Source organism: Scardinius erythrophthalmus (genome assembly GCF_964197995.2).
Source record: "Scardinius erythrophthalmus genome assembly, chromosome: 24".
NCBI lineage: Eukaryota > Metazoa > Chordata > Actinopteri > Cypriniformes > Leuciscidae > Scardinius > Scardinius erythrophthalmus.
The window spans coordinates 12801431-12816389 of record NC_138244.1 but is presented as its reverse complement, the minus strand read 5'-3'; the positions used below and the strand labels follow the sequence as shown (position 1 = coordinate 12816389).

General features: G+C 38.0%; 1 protein-coding gene across 18 annotated transcripts in view; it reads right to left on the bottom strand.

Moving 5' to 3' along the window:
• ppfibp2b (PPFIA binding protein 2b) overlaps positions 1–14959 on the bottom strand; it is a 64096-nt gene that overhangs the window by 35605 nt on the left and 13532 nt on the right. For 15 of the 18 annotated variants that reach the window (XM_081356528.1, XM_081356541.1, XM_081356519.1 and 12 more), the window contains exons 2-3: positions 11466–11573; positions 5697–5902 (exon numbers count right to left, since the gene is read on the bottom strand). In XM_081356528.1, the coding sequence (XP_081212654.1) occupies positions 5697–5902; positions 11466–11529 (270 nt within the window). In that variant the 5' untranslated portion in view covers positions 11530–11573. Of the gene's footprint in view, positions 1–3563; positions 3711–5696; positions 5903–11465; positions 11574–14959 lie in introns of those variants that run through there. The other 3 variants (XM_081356532.1, XM_081356538.1, XM_081356534.1) reach the window with 2 other exon arrangements.

Below are 14959 nucleotides of genomic sequence, written 5' to 3'. Positions count from 1 at the left end.
TAACACAAAATGCTGAAACATTTAGTATGGGCATGGTGATGGCCATTAAACCTTCTAGTATCGTCTCGCTCGGAGCGTTTCCTGTTTGCGTCATGGGGTGTTGTGCAAGAGTGGGGATACAGTCACCGCATGGGACTCTGGTAAAAAATATTAAATAAATACAGCTGGAGTCAACAAATGACACTTTGGCCATTTTACGCAGATAAACACTGTATTTTGCATTGTTTTTTTGGTGCTTTACGGTGAACTTTTTCCATTCTAAGACAAAAACAACTACATATTCTTGAGGGAGGGAGGCTGTGATTATGTCAGCAATCAAGAATTATTAGAAGTTCCACCCTGAGATCAAGCAGAGACGATTGGGTCTTTATTAGTGTAACACACAACTTATCCAGAGCTTTGCGAGTTCAGCTGCACCTGGCAAAGTCTCTGATCCTGACAGCTGCGGAGCTGGAGACACACCAGACACATGTGCGCATGCATACATAAACAAGAGTAGACATATTTTAATACTATCAAACAGACACGCTTTACCTACAGCGGCTCAGACAGGTCTCAGATCAGGTTATGAGAAGAACGACCTCTCTTATCTCTTTTCTGCAGCTGCCACACACATTCCTCATGTGCATGTAAACACGGGCCAGATACGGCGTGTAAGAACAAAGCGTAATGCGGTCCCTCTAATGCGAACGTCTCGCTATCAGGACTTGATCGCATTTCCTGCACTGTTTTCACCAGCTGTAATTAGGGAGCATGTGTACTTGATCCCACTTAGAGACACAGTTCAGAGGACTGTTGAGTTGTAGAAGGACCACATGGACTAAAGCCCAAAGTACACTTCAGATTTGACATTTACGCTAGGGCATGCGTACTACTGTGTGCTTGATGTGAATTTCATCATCAGCACAGTATCCACAAACTGAACGAACACCCAGCCAGATTTTTCCAACTCGCTTATGCGCTTTGATTTTTTTTTTAGCACTAATTAGTTTGGCCACAAGGTGGCAACACTTGCGGATAAACGGAGAACAAGAAAAACAAACTAGATGGAAACGAACCATGTTGACGAGTTTGTCTGAGGAGATCAAGAGATATTCACAACTCCAGTTTAAATGAGTACAAAGATATTTTTTTATCACTAACGTTTTAACATTAGGAGAAAAATAGCTTAGACAGTGGACAAGCATGAATCTTTCTAGTGTGTATATGTCAAGCACTTGTGAAAGGCTATGCATTTGACTATACTTGAACTTTAAGGAAAGAATGTTGTAGGCAAAAAGGTTCATTGTCTATCATCAATATTGTAGCGATGTATGAAGCCAAAGACTTCAGATATTAAAAAACGGTCTACGGAGAAAGTGCAACACGCAATATGGCGGAATAAGTCCCTCCTGAATAAAAGAGCCGATTGGTAAAGTCACTGCAGCTGCCGACCAATAGAGTGGTGCAGGTACGACATCACTTTGTAGGCCAAAATGCGGAAACGAGTTAGCATTTAAGCACTTCCGGTTCCATCGTCCCAAAGTCAAAGGGTTTTGTGAATGGGATTTTGGTTAAAGGGATACTTGACCTCTGGAAAGATGAATGTGTATTTAAAATAGGTCATTTATGTAGAAGAATTGTGAAGAAATTTTTTAATTTGGAGCTTTCTAGACTGAGAAAAGCCAGAAAATTTATTTTTGGCTTATGTGGATGAAAGACAACAACTCCCAGAATGCACTTGCTTCGCTGCCCTGGGAGGCCACGCCTACCGGTTAGAGAGCGCAGTGGAAAACAACAAGGTTAGGCTACCAGTGAGTCTCCGTGACGAGTCTGCCTGGGATTTCGAGATCGCCCAAAATGTCCGGGATTCGGCTTTTGCGTTCTACAGTCGCCATTTATCATGTTTACTGTGGCGAGCAGGACGAGGCTGACGGCCGCGGGAGAACGGCGCGAGGCCGGTGGCGTCATTACTGAGACGCGCCGGGTCTCGCATCTCTCACAGAGGAGCGGGAATTTTCTTAGCAATGTTAAAACGCACATCAACCGATCACTTGTTTAGCGTTCATGTAAAAACTACATTCAGATTCACCAATCGGAATGAATTCAGTTAGATTGAAACAAGAGGTGTGCATGTAAACAATGAATGGCGACCGCAGAAAGCAAAAGCTGAATCCCAGACATTTTGAACGATCTCGCCCGCCGGACAAGTCTGGGAAAAGGAGGATGGTAACCCCTACTACTCAGCTTTCTCCTACTACTCAGCTTTCTTCACAGAACAAGAGCCTGCTAGCTTAGCTTCCAAAGAAAGATGGCTGACTGTGTGTACATTCTGTGAGTGAGATCCCACCCTCTATGGGCGGGCTGAAAACATGCGGAACAGCGCCTACTACTGGCTGTAGTCTTTAGCCTCTGGCCAGAAAATCCTCCGATGTCATCGGAGGATTTTTTCCAGACAAAAAATACTTAAATCTCTCCTCTCAGGGGGATATGAGGGTGGAAAGCACATAAAAGTTGTTCATCTGTTAAAATGATCTTGATGGACAAAACGTCATAAACTTTTGTTGATCACAGAGCTTTGTTTTTTTCCTATAATTCAAAAGCCTATGGAAAAATCCTATTGTTTTTTTTTGGAGAACCAATGTGATGCTAACTGCCAGTTGGTCTACAAAGTGACGTCATACCTGCACCCCTCTATATAGGCTTTAACAGTTAGTGTTGTGAGACGCGCCCTTAGAGGCCAATTCACCCTGCACGACAGACGCCACCAATGAGGACAATCACTGAATTACAGTAAGTCACTTCTCCGACATTCCAAGACCTGATAAATGTTCAATCGGCAAAGGGTGAATATTGGCCTTAGGACTGCACATGCGCATTGGCTGGTCTAGCCTAAAATATAAGCTTTTTTAAATGAAAAAATGAGCCATAAGAAACAGTATTTATGGGACAGTTTATGTCAGATTTGGTTGTTGATTTAAAATGTTTTGTTAGTGTGGCAAGCAGGTTTTAAGATTCCCCCATTCAAGTAGATAGACTTGGTCTTGGTTGCCCGAAATAGCTGCCCGGAGGCGTTGCAAATATGGTAGCCGAGTGAACAGACTTTCCTTGAAAGGGACTTTGAACAGCTTTCTGTTGGTAAGCATGGCGAATCCACGCGACCAACTTGAAACCGTTGCGAAATCTGCGTAGGGTAATCTTGAGAATTTTCTATCGTGTGGACTCCTATTGAAATGACTGGACTTCGGCCTTGAAAATTTGACAAATGTGATCCCTGCAAAAACACGGCCCTTGACTGATCTCCGAGCTCCGCCAACAGGTTGCTTATGCACTTTACATAGAGATTTTCTATGTTATTTGATCAAGAAATCACCACAGGCTACTGATGAGAATCATGTGCCAGCATTTTCCATTGGGATACACAAATAACAGTATAATGAATCTTGTGACTGTTTTTGCCAATAACAAATACCAGCATAACAAGAAAAACACTATTCTGAGAAAGCAAGTATGCAAGCATTGCCAGGTTACACATCAACAGACTAATCTAGTTGCATGAGCAGAGATGTCAGTTGAAGACTTACCCTAAAGGAGATGAAGCCGAGTTAAAGGTGACTGAAAAGATTTTAAAGCAGGGCAAAAGAGTTAGAGAACAGAAAGGAGAGAATGACTGTGTGGAGAGAGGAATATGAAGGGAAGAGAGGGAGAGAGGCAGGAAGCGCAGCCCTATCAATGTCTCAGAGGGGATCCGAACTCTTTTAAAAACATCCAAGCAACATACACGCATACGCACGCAAATGCTGGGCCAGAAACTGCCTCTGGGACACGTGAGAAAAGACCCTGTAACAGACAGAAGTTTGCGCTTAAAGGGATCGTTCCCTCAACAATGAAAATGATCATAATTATCATTATTTATGCATGTTGTTTCGACCCTGTGGGCTGTTACTTTTTCATCGGAACAGAGAAGGAACACTTTTAAGATTGTTCAAGCTGCTCTTTTTTTTAATACAATGACAGATCCGCTTAAAAATAAGCTTTTAAGACTTGTGCTCACTGCTCACCACGTTTGGGTCAGTGAGTTTGTAAATTTGTTCTTCACACAAAGTGATCAAATAACTGCTGAGGACTAGGAATATAGTGCACAATGCGTATGGACTCAGGTTTTTATTACATTTTTTTGAGCATATTTTTTTCTTTTATATGGATATGATTATTTTTAATATGTGCATTTATGTTCAACTTATTTATCTATTATTATTTTTTTAACTTTTTTAAAAATATTATCATCAATAATATTTCTCTGTGTAATTTAATTATTCATTTTGGTCAAAAAGGGTTAATATGATGGGGGAAACTTTACATTTTGTAGTTTCATGGAGCTCCTTGTTAATGCTTTGGAAAAGTAAAAAAATATATTTATTTTCAGTAATTAAGTTGAAATAAAATATAAATATTAGATGGAAAACTTGTGGAAAAATTAGATGGAAAAATGTAAAATGAAGTGAAAATTATACATCTTAACTTGGCAACTAACTGAAAAAAAAATTACCAAAATTACTAAAAATAAAACGGAAATTAAAATAAATTAAATCTATGTAGAAATATTTAAAAATCACATAATAGAATGACTAAAATTGAAAATAGAATTAAAATGAAAACTGAAAACTAATATAATAATATAATATACAATTTATTAAATTTGAATAAAATATGAATAAATATATAAATAATACTAAAATAACACTGTATGGACTATTTTCATAAAACTTTGATTGTTTTTCTTTTTCTTTTTCTTTGCTATTGAAAATCATGGTCACTATGAGCTGCTGTTGTATGTGTATATATATATTTTAAATGATACTTGTGTGTTCCACGTCATACAGGTTTAGAACAACATAAGGGTGAGAAAATAATGACAGAATTTTCATTAATGAATCAACTGTCCCTTTAAGACTCAGTATAGCTGCCTATTGAATTGTCCTAACACTTTCATGGTCTTTTGCCATTTATAATCACATTTACATTAAAAAGGTTTTTGTTTCTAAAACATGACAAATGTTGAAAAATGTTAACTTGTCATCTGAAAAACATCTGTATCACTGCACTTTGTATAAATATTTATATAAAGTAGAAAACACTATCCCAAAAACTTGAGCATGATGAGACTAAGCAGAGAAGCTCAGGAAACATCAAATCTGCAAATTTAATGGTTGTTTATGAGTTAAGGGTGAATGAACTGACTTGAGGTAGAAGGACACTTGTTAAGTGAATTACGAAGGCTTAAATCAACCTGTATGAAAACTGCCCATGGTTCTTAAATAACTGGTCTTGGCGGAATAGATCTGCTGTGCTGCTGCTTCAGAGCAAGTACGGGACTTGCTACTGCCAATACATACACTGACACGCTGCTGTGAACAATAAAGCGTACATGAATTACCCATAGCAGATCTATACAGGTGGAGCTGGGGAAGGTGGAGGGTTTATGAAAGTGCGCAGCGACTGCTCCAGCAAATGCTGACCAAGTATTTGAAGATTGAGTAGTGAGCTCATTGGCTACTTGTACAGCAGGAACCAATCAGCTGTGCCCAATAGCGAATGATGCGACTGCAGGCAGATTGAGTTAAGGATCTTTCAGCCTGTGCCATCTCGAGTTTCATGACAGAACTTATTACTATTCCAACATTAAATCCACATTAATTTTCTAGGCTTTAACTCACCGATCCTTTCTCCAGCCACTCCATGAGGCTCTGTGCGGTGGTGCAGGGCAGCTGGGAGCGCAGTGACTTGCGGTCCTCGTCCCCGACCTGCAGCTCCAGTGTCAGTCTCAGCTCCTCAGCCAGCTGGAGAACCTGCAGGGGCCCGACACTCACAGGAGAGCCCAGGTCATAGAGCCCGTTACTGAACTCCACCGCAGCCTTGGAACCTGCCGGCAGAAACATAAGGTACACTAAATAAGAAGTAAAAGAGGTTAGACCCTTGTCTTAGTGGTCATACGCTCATATCGGCGATACAAGTTCGAATCCACCAAATTGTTCGAAAAAAAGCTCAAAAAAAGATATATATATATTATTATTTTATTTTTAAAATTTTCAGCTTTTATATATGTGTATATATATATATATATATATATATATATATATGTATATGTTGAAAAACTTAAACCAAGAGAAAATTAGAAATGATGCCTTGGCAATAAACTGAAACAGTAAGTTAAATTAGAAGCACAAAAAGTATTAACTGTACATAAATAAAAACTAGCTAAAAGTAAAACTGAAATAAAAATAAATTAAACCTAAATAGCAATATTTTAAAAGAAATGAAATAAAATTACTAAAATTTTTACTAAAATTAAAGGTATAGCGGAGGATGTTTTACTTCCTGGTGGGTAGTGTAAACTATTGGTCCTCCTAATTGTCAATCATTCTGGTGAATCAATCAAACTTTTCAAAAAGTGGAGAGGGCGGGTCTTATCTAAAATTTGGAAAGATCCTCCGCTATACCTTTAATTGCCATGAAAACTAATAATATAAAAACAATAACTAAAAATATTAATAAAACTAAAATAATACTAAATAGTATTTCCTTGTAAAGTGTACTCCAGTAATCATTGTTTACATCATTTTTACAGTGTATGTGAAAAAAGATACAAACAGGGCAAAAAGTGACTTGAGAGGCAAAAAGTCCAGGAGAGATTCACCATCACGCCATGTCATACATCATCACATCATATTACCCATCACCCACAGCAGCACACCGCTGCAGCCACGTGTCGGATCCATCAACTCGCACAACAACACTTCCAACTGTCCCCATCTGGATACTATGGAATGAGACGTAACAAATATACAGGAAGCACCAGAACATCTGGAAACCATCAGGATTCTATAACACTTTAAAAGTCTATGATGATCGCTCCATTTTTAACAGCAGAATCACCAATAAGAACAAAGAGAGACACAGCTGACAACTGGATAATGGCCTCTGTGTCAATTTTTATGTACAATTTTCCGTTAGTTTAAGTGGAATAAAATCAGGTCTCGTTAACGTAGGATTTGTATCGTTTCCATATGTCTTCTGCTAGTATGCATGCAAAGAATGTGAACAAAATGTGCATAACTGTTTATATAAATGCGTAATTTGTGCATTCAGGCGCAAGTGTTTTGCTTGGCTGAGAGCATGAAATGACCTCATCGGTTTCTTTAATGAAGGGGTGGGGGATGTCGTGACCCTCTCTGCTACTCATGCTCACAAATATCCCTTAGGTTTTGAAATCAAATAAAATAAAAATAAAATCATCTTAAATAAAAAATGAAATGCAAAATCCCCTAAAATAACCTAAAATTAAATATAAAATTGGCTTAAATAATAAAACTAAATACAAAATACAAATAATCTAAAATAAAATTAAGAAATTGGAATCGGAAATTCTATGAAAAAACTCTTTTATTCAAATAAGGCTATAATGCCAGATGTTGGATCATCTTTATTGTAATTGAGATCCACCAGCAGGAGGAGACATTTCAAGAACCATGAGAAACTCTTAGAACAACAACAGTCCTTCATTGTCACGAGTCAGTTCACTCAGCAGACCTGAAGAGACGCGACATATTGTTTTGTTTTAATCATGTATGCCCCATGTGATTGTACAGTGTTGTCCTGATGTATCTGTTTTTTTATGCCAGTGTTATGAATTTCTGTCCAGTAAATCTGAACAGACAATAAAGTCAAACAAAAAAAAACATGCCTGTGGTCAAATCTCATCACACCCTCCTATTCTTAACACACTCAGACAGACACTCATTTAAAGTCTAGATCCAGGATTAGCCTCACTGTATGACATTTGATTACTAAACATTAATGGTTTCAAATGATTTAAATTCCTAAGCAATTGATTTATAAGCCTGTGCTATTTGAAGTCCTGCATCTGTAATATTTGGCACATGTTGCCTTCATTCTGTACAATTATAACTCATGTCATGCAGGACTACTCAGCTAATAGACTGCGTGGTATGCAATCCATTTCTTATATCACGGTATGAATAATTTTACATATATGCTAACATATACCTCATGATATTGAGATAATTCAATAAAAATGGTTTAAATATTAAATAAATAAATAAATATGTAGTATTTCCTTATCAAGTCCCAGCTCAGTAAAACAACAAAATCCAACACTGACTTATAAAATATGACAATATAGTTGTATTGTATTCAATAGCGAAAAGAATCAATAGAAATACTTTAGTGTAGTTAAAAACAGATTATTTAACACAATAAACACTCATTTTCTAATAATATTTAGTTGAGGGTTTTAATGATTTTTTTTAAAAATGTTGTTGCTTTATTTATTTGATCAAAAATACAGTAAAAACTGTAATATTGTAAAACATTATTACGTTTTAAAACAACTGGTTTATATTTAAGTATGTTAAAAAAATTAATTTATTCATGTGATGCAAAGCTGAATTTTCAGCATCATTACTGCATCTTCAGTGTCACATGATCCTTCAGAAATTATTCTGATATGCTGATTTGCTGCTCAAAAAAAACATTTATTATTATTATCAATGTTGAAAACAGTTTTGTGGCTTGATATTTTTGTGGAACTCATTTATTACATACGTCTTTACTGTCAATTTTGATCAGCTTCCTTGCTAAATTAAAAAAATTATATGATGTGATGCCTGTCAAAAATAGGAGCCATTGGTCTTTAGATCACTATGTTGCTCTTTTTATCTCACATTAAAAGTAAATAAGCCAACATTGTTTTGCCTAAATGTTAATGGTAGTATGACCTTAGGTTATGAAACTGAAATAAACAGTGTTTATCACGGATTCTGTCACAGTCCAGACTAGCTGAGTCCACTGCATTGTACCTCTCTGTCTCACAGACAGCAAACTGCATGCTCCGCTCCGTTCCTCCCCCAGTCTTCATTTGTTGACTGCCCACATTAAACATTTATCCTCTATTAGTTAAATCATGTTGGCAATCGCTGAGAATGCTTGAGGGGCTTCACGGCCCCCACATCCTCTCCCTACCCAGCCCTGTTAAGAGTTTTCCCTCTGAAACTGGCAGCCAATTACTCTGCTTTGTTATAAAATGTTGTGCTGTAAAGATGCACACCCTACAATGCTACTCATTATGTAACTTAACATGGGTACAATATGTTTTAACATATATCTTAATCTACTGTTACATGCTATAGAGCTGCTGATCTATATATAAAATCAATTATATACTTATATTATACAGGCTACTTATGTATATATATATTATATACATTTAATTATATTTGTAAATCATTATTACGTTTTAAAATAACTGGTCCATATGTTGGTCCAAACTGGTCCATATATATATATATATATATATTAGGGCTGTTTTCGACTAAGGATTTTCATAGTCGAATCTGATTCGTTAGATTTTGCCGTAGTCGACTGATAGTCGAACCTTTTTTTTTTTCTTTTTTTTTTTAGATAGCAGCTCGATTTTTTCCATTTCAAACAAAAGAGCTAAAAAACACATATATCACACATATATCATAACATTTCATAAACATGAGGAGCAATATGAGAGAGAAATTTGGTGATGGTTGTTTAGGTACATTAAACCACGTAAAGCTTTTTCACGCCCATGAGAACCGCGTGGAGTCAACTCACAGCCGCTCCGCTGCCCTGCTGAAAATGTGAAGCAGAAACGCTTAATATCAGATAACGTCCATAATAACTGGACTCTGGGTTCGATTTTTTGACCATTTTCAGTGGTTATGAGGAGCAATATGAGAGGGAAATTTGGTAATCGTTGTTAAGGTACATTAAACAACGTAAAGATTTTTAACGCACATGAGAACCGTGTGGAGTCAACTTTTTAACGCACATGAGAACCGTGTGGAGTCAACTTTTTAACGCACATGAGAACCGTGTGGAGTCAGCTTTTTAACGCACATGAGAACCGTGTGGAGTCAACTCACAGCCGCTCCGCAGCCCTGCTGAAAATGTGAAGCCGAAACGCTTAATATCAGATAACGTCCATAATAATTGGACTCTGGGTTCGATTTTTTTTATCATTTTAAGTGGTTATGTGGAGCAACATGAGAGGGGAATTTGGTAATCATTGTTTAGGTACATTAAACCATGTAAAGCTTTTAAAGCACATGAGAACCGTGTGGAGTCAACTCACAGCCGCTCCGCAGCCCTGCTGAAAATGTGAAGTAGATTTTTGAATACATTTTTATCTATTTACATTAGTAAGCTACAGGACATCGTCTTTCAAAACATGACCTGAAAAAATAAAATAAAAATGGTACCCAGCCCTTCTGAAAATGCGAATGCGTCTCTGTCCCCAGCACATTTCAAACCAAACTGACGCCCATGTATTCGACTATGAGGTTCATAGTCGAATCAGACCTCTCCGAATCGAATCGTCGAATCCTCGACTATTAGAAGTCAGCCCTAATATATATATATATATAATTATATATATACACATATAAATGTATATGTTATATATAAAAAATAATATATATGTATATGTGTATATATATATATATGTGTGTGTATATATATATATATATATATATGTATGTATATTTAAAAATAATGATATGCATATATAATTAACACAAAATAATTAATAAAAATCAATACATTAATTAATTAAAATATATATATATATATATATATATATATATATATATATATATATATTAATAAATAAAAAGCATTAAATGCTAGTTGGTAGAGTTTATATATATATAAGGCCCAGAGAGAAGGAAATGAATAGTGGAATAAAGTCGTTATTTTTGTTTACTTTTTGCGCACAAAAAGTATTCTCGTCGCTTGATAAACTTAAGATTGAGCCACTGATGTCACATGGACTACTTTGATGATGTCTGTACTGCCTTTCTGGACATGGACAGTATGCCGTCCATTGACTTTCAATGGAGGAACAGAAAGCTCTCGGACTAAATCTAAAATATCTTAAACTGTGTTCCGAAGATGAACGGAGGTCTTACGGGCTTGGAACGACATGAGGGTGAGTCATTAATGACATAATTTTGGGTGAACTAACCCTTTAAATGAATTAGTTTTCGAATGCATCATTTTAATATAATTAACTAAATTAACATATCAAATTGTCAAGGCTTTTCATTTAGCTTTACCTTTGTTTGGCAAGTACTTTTCTTTCAAAATATCCAACACCATGTAATCCTTTCAAAAAGCTTCACACATGTAGTGTTGAGGGAATCCAATTAGCATGCATAGATCAAGAGATATGCAGAAAAAAACATTGTATAGGAGCAGACCCTTATCTGATCGCTTCCTGAAAAACAACCAATCAGGAGCAGACCGCAAGATTACCTTTACCCGACCCATTTTTGTGGGAGGCTAAAATTGCTATTTTGAAATATCCTGTTTGTTATTCTGTAATTGAGTTCATCAGGAGGATTTCAAATTGACTTGAAGCTAAATTAAAGTCTTACCAGCAATAATATCATCCATTTGTTCCAAGGCTGCTTCTAACATGTGACTCGCATCTGAGGCCATGGCGCCAGCCGTCTACTGCATCTGCTGGTTTGCTTCTCAGCGACCTGCAAAAATGTGTCATACAATTATGCAACATTATGAATACAAGTCACAATTACAGTTGCTGGGAAAGTGTGTTTCGAAATTAAGGGTGGAGTAAAAACATTAATCTCGTGTGTGAACTAATACCATGAATCTCAGCTGACACAAGTAGCAGCTTGGCGTGTCTAAGACTGCAGCTTTCCTGACCGTAATGTACAATGATGCCAATCTAACTTGACATTACATAAATTCCCTTGAGCAAATGTGGTATACAACAACATGTAAATACAAATCATACTGTCCACTCTGACAAGTCTGTTTATATAAAAAATGCCACTTGCAAAGCTGTATGTGTTTGAGTGCATGCTTTCTGAAGCTATAATATAAAATGGTCTCCATATTAAGAGCTGGTATTTTCCCAAGCGTTAACCCCTGACTCTCTGCTTTGACGTATCCCGAGGCAGGTTGACTTTCTCCCTGTGGGACCTCAGTGATGGAGGGAAATTTGAGTATGATTACGCTTGTCAGGGTCAAGTTTCACCCTATTGTCATGCCTTGTGGCGTGTGTAATATACGCACATTCATACATCATATATTTAGCCTCACACACATAAGCAAACACAAAGAGGCATCTCTAAATTATGGAAGCCCGTTTCTGTCCCAGAGTAAAGGTCCGGTCACATTTACCGTTGCTCGGACAAGTCATTTCAATAGGAATCCACAACCAGGAACATGTGAAAAGTGCCGGTATGCAAGAATGAGGTTACGCCACAGATTAAAATACAGAAGTGCCGGCCAACTTCGAGCACTGGATATTAAATTTGGATAAATGTTAGGCCACATCATGAACAGAACATTTAACCTACTTGTAATCTTGGGCAGCCGGGACACATGCCAGTCGGGTGGAGGGTCACAAAGTGCAACTGTCACCGTGCTGAAAGGGTGCACGGCCCACAATGCTGTTCATTATGTTTAGCTTAATTTAGCCTCACACGACAAAAGAGAGTTGACTCTATTCGGGGCGGTGGGATCTTTCACTTCTGAAACACACAACAGCGCTGTAATCACGGCCCTGATAAGAATGTGAATACAAGCCTTCAGTTAAATGACAAGAAGAGATGAGCGCAGCCTGGTGCTGTTCATTAATAGATAGCATGCTTTTTAATGCAAGCAAAAATGGAAAATCCAGTACAACCTCAAGCATTGCGCACACACCCCAGTTGTTCGAGCAGATAAGGGTGTGTAGGCTTTCTGTCATGTGCTATCTGCCCTAAAAAGGAGTCACGTCTTATTTGATCAAGCCGATGAGGCTTTTTCGTCTCTCTTTACTTATTATAAGGTGGGCTGTTGCTTATCAAATCAAGTTTCACCATTCTCTTTCTCGTCTCACGTCCAATAATCTGCAGGTTTGTTCAATTCTGTGCTTACAAACATCCAATTCCTTAATGTTCTCCTGCCATTTATGAGAAATCACAACCATTTTTAGATTCCTGACCCACTACAGAACATCAGTGCTATTATCTGACCCACAAACTCAGCAATTTCAGTGTAGGCAATTAAATCAATCTGACAAAGATAATGTTAACCTGACAAATCACTTCAAGAGATTCTTCGGTTGTTTAGGTTTTTTATTTCTCACTGTGGACAGTTCCCCATTCAAACGCTCCACCTGTGTATAGTTTTCTCCATGTATTGTATGGTGTGTTTCACCTGAGCTCAATGCCAGTCAACTACAGTTAAAGCACATTACAGAAACAATATGTGATGCAAATATCAAAGTTACCATATAAACCATACAAACCATATTCCAAATTCTTCTGGCCTTTAGATCATACTAGTGAGTAGTCTCATGGAGTCAGAATTTAGAGATAATTAATATAATGTAATGTATTATTGTAATGCCAAACCAGCAGAGGGAGCCCTCGCCTGAGTACTGACTGTGTTCCACTCCCTCTGCTTCTTCTGCACTCATTTCCTGTTTGACTGCTATTTAACCAGAGACCATTCTTGTACTCATTGCGAAGTATTGCCAGTTATCTGCCTTACCGAGCGTTGTTTTCCTGTTTATCCTGCCTGTCTACTGTGTATGATTCTGCCTGGTCCTCTGTTTATCGATTTTCTGGATTATCCCCTTTGTTTTGGTTGCCTGATCGGACTGATGTTTTTGCTTGGACCTATTGCCTGCCTACTCACTCTTGCCTTTTGGAATTCCCCTTTGTACGTTGAAAGATCTGACTGCTACCTTGGTTTTGACCCTCTGCCTGCCTCATCGTATTTGTCTGTGGAAACTTTCTTTAATAAACTTCTGCACATGGATTCCCACTCAGCCTCAGCGTCCTCGTTACAGAATACTTCGCCTCCCCTGAATCCAGCAGAAGTTTCGAACCTGCAAGCAGCATTCGCTTATCAAAGCAATATGTTAAAGGAATACCAGGAACAATTAACCAAGCTCCAATCAGTCAACGAACATCTAACGCACTACATCCAATCACTTCCACAACCCACGCCAAGAACGGTAAGCTTTGCCCTTCCTGAAAAGTTTGATGGTACTGCTGAACAATGTAAAGGCTTCGTTCGTCAGATCAGACTGTACTTTGATCATCAAGGGGATAAATTTGAGTCAGAGGAAAAGAAATGTGCGTTCTTAATGACGCTGTTAACGGGGAGAGCTATCGACTGGGCTGCAGCAGTTTGGGACTCTGATTCACGGTTCAGATATTCAGTGGATTATTTCATCCAGCAACTCCGTGAAGTGTTTGAATACCCCGCCGGAGGCAAAGATGTGTCTACACAAATCATTAACATCACACAAGGTAACCGCACCGCTGCTGAATATGCTATTGAATTCAGAACACTTGCTGCACAGAGTGGTTGGAATGATATCGCTTTAAAAGCCATGTTTCAACGTAGTCTCAACACTGAACTGCAAACTGAACTAGCTTGTAAAGGAGAGAATTCCTCCTTTTCTGAATTTGTCACTCTTGCCATTAAAATTGATAACCTCATGAGACAGGCTCCGAAACGTAAGGGCAACAGGGGAAATCAGAGCAGTTCACAGATTCCAGTCACGATCGATGCACGCCCTCACGACGAACCTATGCAACTCAACGTCTCCCGACTTTCTGAAGGGGAAAGGGAGAGGCGTCGACAACATCAGTTATGCTTTTACTGTGGTGAAGCAGGCCATCGCAGTCTAGGATGTCCACACAAATCCCAAGCTGTTCCCAGGGTAAATATTGAACATTTCTCCTTACTCAGTAACAAATCATTTACTTTACCTATTACTCTCAGGATTGACACATTGTCTCTTGAATTAACAGCGATGATTGACTCTGGAGCCGCTCTGAACCTGATTAATAAGGACATTGTCACAAAGTATAACATCCCCATTCAACCATGCACCCCACCT